Source organism: Sander vitreus, unplaced genomic scaffold (assembly GCF_031162955.1).
Source record: "Sander vitreus isolate 19-12246 unplaced genomic scaffold, sanVit1 ctg270_0, whole genome shotgun sequence".
Lineage (NCBI taxonomy): Eukaryota > Metazoa > Chordata > Actinopteri > Perciformes > Percidae > Sander > Sander vitreus.
In genome coordinates this window covers 166,596-174,726 of record NW_027595434.1, presented here as the reverse complement: position 1 = coordinate 174,726, position 8,131 = coordinate 166,596, and the positions used below count along the sequence as shown (strand labels likewise).

Here is an 8,131-nt window from a genome sequence, read left to right as displayed (position 1 = left end):
ACATGACATTAAACTGACAGGGTTTCAATATGCAGCATTAGATTTCCCTCTCTAAAACTTGAAAAGGGAGTCTGTTGCTGCTTTTTCTCTTCAATTTCTGTTGGATGTTGAATTAGATAAGAGTATGTTATTCTGTGTTGCTCTCTGGCTGCCTTTCCAAACACAAAGGAGAATTTGGCCCTGGGCTAGCAGGAAGCCTCTGTGGCCTGAAAGGAAAGCTGTCATACTGTGATTGTCTTGCTCTGTCCTTTGTTATTCGGCTTTAAATGAAATAATTTCCTCTCCAATGTTTTTTGTGTGTCTTTAACAGTTCTTGCATCATGTCATAAAATGTCACATAGAGCACCATTGTAGTTATTGCAAATATGTTCTTTACATGTATTTAAATGAGCCAAACACTAAGTTGTAGACGCATTGCATTTGTTACAATTGGCAATTTCTAAAGTAACCAGTAGGAAAGAGTGTGATGGTGGTCACTGAAAAGTCAGTGTTTAACACATAATACGGTGACAGCAACAAACCGAGTCTAGTACGAAGCAGAAAGTTAGATCTATCCTCATGTTGATTGTTACTGAATGATTAAGAAAGTAAAGGGAATTATATGCTAGGATGAATGGCAACTTGTGGCTTTCTGTTCATCACACTGATTTCGTGACAGTAATTTCCAGGCTGCTATTACAAAAGCAACAATAATGTTCCAGGTTGCCTGTGAAAACCCTTAACCAGCTAATTCCCCTGCTGTAAATGCTACATAATAAATGTATCCACACAGAGACACAAAGAGAAAAACCTACCTGTTTGTGAGAGGGCCTATGAAGGGGTTGGTAATCAGCTGTACGGTGGCCTTGGAGGCGAACAGCAATCCCACTTTGACATTCTCATTGAGCAGCCTGCTGGCAGACTGGGGGCAGTCAGAGGAGTTGTGTGGCAGCTCTGTGGCAGCAGGGGCCGTAGGGACCAGGTCCAGAGACCTGGCTGTGGCGTTGGCACCTGAAGACCTCACGGTGTTGTCATATAAGGACACAATGCTGTGAAAGGTTCCTGGAGCTGCCGGCTGCAACGCGGTGCTGTTCTTCAACACCACGTCTGTTGACTCATCCAGAGTGTACAGGTAGCTGGGGATGATGGGAACTAGAGGGCATAAAGAGGTGAGAGGAGATCGAGGCAATGAAATATGACACGACCACTGACAGACTTTCACTAGCATGATGCTATTCCAGATGTTACGGCAACATTTGTCAGCAGAGAACAAGAGGGCTAATCACAAGCACTAACCTAAAGAAAGAAAGAGACCTCCATGACCACATCACCAAAAATGACATTAAAGAAAAGAAAAAAGAATTAAATTCAACTTTATGTGTCAAATAATACCAGCAGTCATCTCAAGACACTTTACAGATAGAGTAGGTCTAGACCACACTCTTAATTTACAAAGACCCAACAATTCCCCCCAAGAGTAGGGTTGGGCATCGAGAACCGATTCCTACTTGGAATCGTTTCAAAAATTACGATTCCAGTAGAATCGTTTCTTTATTGGAAGTTTGGAATTGTTTAGAAGATTTGGTTTCAAATCCGATCATAGCTTCCCAATTTAATATGCGCAAGTTTTGGTTTGTGAAGCGGCCAGGCGCTTGTTGTGATGCAGCCTTGGAGCTCAGTAAGCAGCGCTCTAGTCTGGCTTTATTTCACATTGAAAAAGCTGTAAAACTGCAAACCATCATTGAATCAAAATAAAACTTTCCTCTTATTTGTGAAAATAAGCATGTGACCCGTTTCAACTCCACCCTCAAAGAATCGGAATCGAGAATCGATAAGAACCGGAATCAAAAGGAAGAATCGCAATTGGAATCAGAATCGTTAAAATCCAAACGATGCCCAACCCTACCCAAGAGCAAGAATTTGGTGTGACAGTGGTGAGGAAAAATTTCCTTTAAACAGTGTCTCTGTGTCGGTTGGGACACAGAGACACTGATCCAGATATACAGAAATATGATTCATAATAATTATAGCAGTTGGTATAATGAACAGTGGCAGTTACAATAACAATAAGGATAATAGAACTATGACTAGTATTAATAGTAGTAGCAGTGCACGGCGTAGCAGGGCGTGGAGCAGGATTACGGCAGTAGCTTGAACCACAATTTAGGTGCCACCACAATCCAAGGAAATCTGCGATTTATTTATAATTATGCCCACATTTCTCACTTAGCCCTGATGGTATCTATTCTTACATCTAGTCTCAGATATCAGCCCTTCTTCTGCCACCACCTAATACAATAAAAGTGAATGGAATTCTTTTGTGGTGCTCAAAGCACCAAAAGTTAAGGAGCACATATTATGCTTTTTCGTCTTTTCTGACCTATAAATGTTATAATGTTGTATAGTCATGTTAAACGATACCAAAGTGTCAAATAATTAGGTAAATGCATTTAGACGTGAGTCCTGCAGACAGCTTGTCTTAGTGGGCTCTTTCAATTGAGTGGGCTTGGCTGGAGGGGGGGAAGGGGCGAGGGAGAGCATGGGGGAGGAGGAACCTAAACCAAGCTTTCAGAGGAGCTGCAGATGACTGTAAGAGTTTCCCGACAATCTACAAAGTTTGTTGTGAGGTGAATCATGACAGGCTGCTCTATAGTAGTCCTGAACCAAAAACTAATACCAGAAAAGATGTATAATAGCTGCTCTTTAACATTTGAATGAATGCAGAAAAACACCATGCCTTTCCAGAAACAATGTCCCGCCTCCTCTAGACAATCATCATTTATTGGTGTTTTAAGTCCCCAATGTCTCCTTCCAGGCAGAGCTGCCTGGAAGGCACCAGGATTAGGCAATGGTTATGGTTAGGGTTAAGGATAGGGTTAGGTGCCTTGAAGTCAACGGTTGCAGCGCTGCCTGGACGTTGGGGGCTTAAAACACCATCAAGCACTATAGGGGCTTTCCGACCGGAGGGATTTTTGCAGTTCTTAGAACTTGTGTTTGTTTGACGGTTCGTCTTTTCGGAGTTAAACTCCACAAGCGTCTCCTGCGGTTCGCCGGCCGTCACACACACACATACACACACATACACACACACACACACACACACACACACACACACACACACACACACACACACACACACACACACACACAGCGCAGAAGCAGGCACAGGCGGGGTCTGTTCCGAATATAATAAAGCCCAGTCTGTGTTGAGCAAAACATTACGTGACTTACTACGAGAATGGACGGAATGGCACTAAGGTCTAGTGACCATGCTATAAAGACCGTTGCCGTGCTTGCGTCACTCCCTTACCCCTCCTACTAGTCCCTATGGCCACTTGGCCAGTGGGAATGGAAACGGAAAAAAGATTTTGGGGGAGAGTAGTTCTTAGAACTGCTTAGAAGTGTACTTTTCCTCTAAAAAGTACAAACACCTAATCATCCTTGGTATTCACAGTAATCATAGGAATGGTTGACAGTGAGCCCTGTGGATTATGTTGCTGGTAAAAAAAACGTTACGTGACATTTCACAGCCTCGACCACCACGAAAGATTCAATTCACCTCCACTGTATTGGGTGGTGGGAGAAGTTTCAGAAGTTCAGGCTGAATTTGGGGGAAACAATACAGATTACATCTAAATCATTTCCTTTTGATGGAATGGTGTGGCCATAAGTTCATTCAATGTTTCAGACTAAATGTTTCATATATTCATCTTCTACTGTGCAAAAAGCTGGCACTCTGTTTTTATGGCATTTCTGTGAATTTGATGGCTTTATTAGGGAGTTTTAAGAAGAGAGGTGACAGGAAATGAGAGTAGGAAGAAGCTCAGAACAACATGCAACAAAGGTTCCCGGTTTGCTTTTCATGTTCAGCACCCAAAACCCCAATGCCACGGGGCGACCCCACACCCTGACATTCTATTATATTGCTGAGTGGAACTTTATGTAGGAGAGTAATATAGCACTGCTCATGACGTGATGCAGGCAGGCAGAAATACGCTCACGGTCGAATGTTGCTGCTGGTAACAGAAAATAAAGACATTTGTACAGCAAGACTCTTCAGAGTGAATCAGTGAGACAAACCAGGTTGAGGGAACTGGTATTAAAAAAAACAATCTACCTTTTTTTTGATTCTTCATGGAAACATGTTCTATTTTCTCACATGACAGACATTGAATAACAAACACATCAACAAAATTGTTGGCCCATTGTGTTCTGCTGCTGCTTCTGGACACGCTTTGTCTGTTTGGCTATTTGCCCTCTTTATGATGCAACACCCTTAAACAAATGTCAATCAACACATAGTTAACACGGTCCGTTGGTAAACCCCTCTTTAAAATATGAGTTTCTGTGATTGGTTACTAATAGAGTTAAGCCTTGAGATTATAAAGTATTAGCCAGACAGAAACTGTTGGCATTGGCAGTGTAGAACTAAAGCTACAAAAAATATATAAGCTATATAACTTTACATCATTTTTACATTTTGTAACAGAAAGAAAGGAATTATAAAAAATATGAATAATATATTCATATATTGAATTTGCATGGATGGCACTCTCATCCATACAATGTCCAAATAGTATAAATGATTGTGATAGTGGACATGAAATATGATCTACGATTTTGAATACTGCAGTGATTGAACATTAATGTGGGTTAGACTTTAAAGGCTGCATGTAACCAACAGATGTCATTTTCTCTCTTTAGGTTATTTTCAATGATTCAATTCAACCATTTCAATAATTGTGCATCACGTGCCAAGGTCTGCTTCATACTAGTGGAGCGATCTGCTTTAACAGCCTTAATTCAAGATCCTGTCTCTATAAAGTTCTATGAATAGATGAGAATGGTTCCAGCTGTCAGAAACAGATGCAGAGTGTTTGGAAGCTGCAGGTCTGACTCAGTGATCCAACAAAGACGTATCTGATTGCCTACAGACGTAACACAAATTGTCAAAAACCTTTAAACTATTATTTTATACCTATTAGTAATGATGTAACCTATATTTTTAAGGAAGAATCAATAGAAATGTTTATTATATATTAGATGCATTTTATATCATCAAAATACCTAATATAGGATATTTTAGAAAAGTATGAAAGGTATTTCAAAGGGTGCTGTGGAAATGATTGGGATGATAATGACACACACACACACACACACACACACACACACACACACACACACACACACACACAGAGCCAGTTTTCAGAGCATCAGCAGCAGTAACACACTGGGTTATATTGAACATTAGAGTGTTTGAGCTGTGATGTTGACCCGTGAGTGATCAGCTGTGAACGTGCACGCGGACAGCTGCTGTTCACGGCTGCTCCAGAGAGCATCAAGAGCTTTGGAGCCGTTTAACTGGACATTGATCTTTCTTTTGGCTCTTGGATTTGATATCATAACAACAAATATTGGAGGGGACACTTTTCCGTTTCTCATATTGGGGATGACGTGAGCCCGTCCCCGGCGGCGATTACGCGCTTGGAGCCTATAGGCTAAGACAATGAGTTTTGGAAAATGACAGAATTAACATCACTAGGCTACAGTGTATTTGAATAGATATATATATATAGATAGATAGATAGATAGATAGATAGATAGATAGATAGATAGATAGATAGATAGATAGATAGATAGCCTTCATTATTAGACTCATGGTCCATTTAGAAAACAAAAAAACAACACAATTAAAATGAAAATAGCCTACCTACGGTCTATTGTTACTTTATCACCTGAACTCTACTCATGTTGAAATACACACTTCACTTAAGAGAGTATATCAGTAGCTAGGCCTATTATGGGATGTTATCTCTCTGCCACCGTCAGATGCAGGGTTAGCTATATATGACCTGAGCTCACATCTGATTTTATAGTTTTTTGTAGTCATTCGATGTCAAGCGGATATAAGGCTTTTCGATTTGAAAGTTAAATGTAATAATGATAATAATAATGTTGACAATGGTAACCTGCCACTTTCCCTATATTCCAGACATATAATATGGACACATGATTATGAGGGGTTTGATGGAGGGTTGAGTCCGCACACTGCGCTGATCTGCTGGCTGACTGACTGACTGGAGCTAAAGACACTGGGCATCTCTGGACAGACCTGGGGAACTGGACTACCTGTTGCAAAGAAGAAAACGAGAAAAGTAGGAGTGTACCTACCGACTACAGTCAGCAGCATGTTATCCAAGAGCAGAGCAACGAAAACAATGAAGAGACTCAGTTTCCTCGACTGGCTCTCCTCTCGGAGCCATTTGATCAAACTAAACTGCCGAAGCGCATCCAGTCTCCCCATGGTGTTAGTCCCGAAAAGAGCAGGGCAATAGAACGGACGACAGAACCTCCTGGAGAGAGACAAGTGCCAAAGATTGGTCAGTAACTTTAACAAATAACCCTCCCAGTCTATGTGGAGCGGTGGATAAACTGCTGAGAATGTGAGGCAGAGCGCTGCAGAGCATCTTACCTGGGATGCGCAGGGGCCAACAGCAGCGGCAGCAGCGCGGCTGGGAGGACGGGATGCTGTCTTTCTACTGACTGGAGCCACCGCTGACGTCACTCAACCTTTATGTGTGTGGGTCCCCGTCAGACCTACCTTCACACATTCAAACCGCAACTCGATTAGATCAGCCCAAACAATGGACAACACACACAACGCCTAACACTCGGCTGTAATGATGATGGATCAATACTGAGCTGATGCCACCGTGTGAGCTTTCACACTGCTCGCTTGATCAGAAACAGGGCTCAACGCAACTCTTCTTATTAACAACAGCATTTTATAAAGAGTCAGAACAGACAATACTAATACTACTACTACTACTACTACTACTAATAATAATAATAATAATAAGAAGAAGAAGAAGAAGAAGAAGAAGAAGAAGAAGAATCATCATCATCATCATCATCATCATCATCATCATAATCATCATCATAATAATAATCATCATAATACTAATACTGATGTTTTGTACATTTTCATTAAATATTTCAATAATTGCCAAAAGCCCAATCACTAACTAACAGGTTTGCATAAAAGATCAAATATAGATGTAGGCTATGTGTTTCACAATTTACACATGTTCCACCAAAACAAGTTCCTTCACGAGACTATTTAGCAGAGGCACAGTGGCTCCATGGCTCTGTTCCTGACGATTGTGATTGGTTTAAAGAAATGCCAATAAACCAGAGCACGCTTTTCTTCCATCCAGGAAATGGACACAGCAGTGGACTAGCCAGACCTTCCTCTGCAGTTCTGGCAATGCTAACCCTGACTAGGCAGTGTCCCAATTCACCCTATTTGAGGTGAACTGTGCATGAAATTAGTGACATTGGGTAAAACTGTTGAATTAGATATATACCGAACCAAAAGTAAAGCCATAAATGTTTGATTAAGGACTTTAACAAGTTAAGTTAAAGCTGCATTAATGTTTTTAGACGTGTTAGAAATTGGAACCATAACTATAAAAATAAAGGATGAAGGGTATGAAAAGTGAAGCCAATGTGGAAGTGCCTTAAAGCTTCATTCACCCAGGCCTATAGACATTGACAGCAGGCGTTGCAGGACCAAATGGTACAATCATAACGCATGACAGTCATCTGACGATGGCCTGTCTGAACTGTGGGGGAGGGAAGCTCTACCGCAGTCTAACCACCTAAACATGATCTGAGGTAAACCGTCGAGGTAAGGCGCAGAGCAGTGTGCAAGCAGAGGCAAAGCACAGCGCAGGTACACGTCATCACCATCATCATCATCTTCATCATCGCCTCTGGCTACCTCCTCTCATGGTTGCGCTCTGAAAGGTCAGCGGCAACACGGTCAAATTTGAAATAATTTAACTGCCACTGTGCATCATGCCAAATGCTATAATTATTATGATGCATATTTCTCTATTTCTCTGTATCTGTATCAGTGTCTCTGTGTCCCAAACGGCAGCGGCAGATGGCCGCCCACGAAAAGCCAGCTTCTGTCTGAGGTTTCTGCCTGTTTAAAGGAAGTCTTTTCTTGCCACTGTCACACCAAATGCTTTCTCTTGGGGGGAATATTTGGGTCTTTGTAAAGGGTGTGGTCTAGACCTACTCTATCTGTAAAGTGTCCTGAGATAATATTCTGATATATGACACTATAAATAAAATTGAAATGAAT

General features: G+C 41.4%; 1 protein-coding gene across 1 annotated transcript; it reads right to left on the bottom strand.

The window, feature by feature from the left end:
- Window positions 1–794: 794 nt before the first annotated feature.
- LOC144513525 (synaptic vesicular amine transporter-like) lies at window positions 795–6,428 on the bottom strand (the record flags this gene model as incomplete). The annotated part of the gene is made up of 2 exons (XM_078244621.1): window positions 6,151–6,428; window positions 795–1,131 (listed from the first exon to the last, which is right to left on the bottom strand). Coding segments are annotated over exons 1-2 (470 nt in total), but the record flags the coding sequence as incomplete, so codon positions are not given.
- Window positions 6,429–8,131: the final 1,703 nt, after the last annotated feature.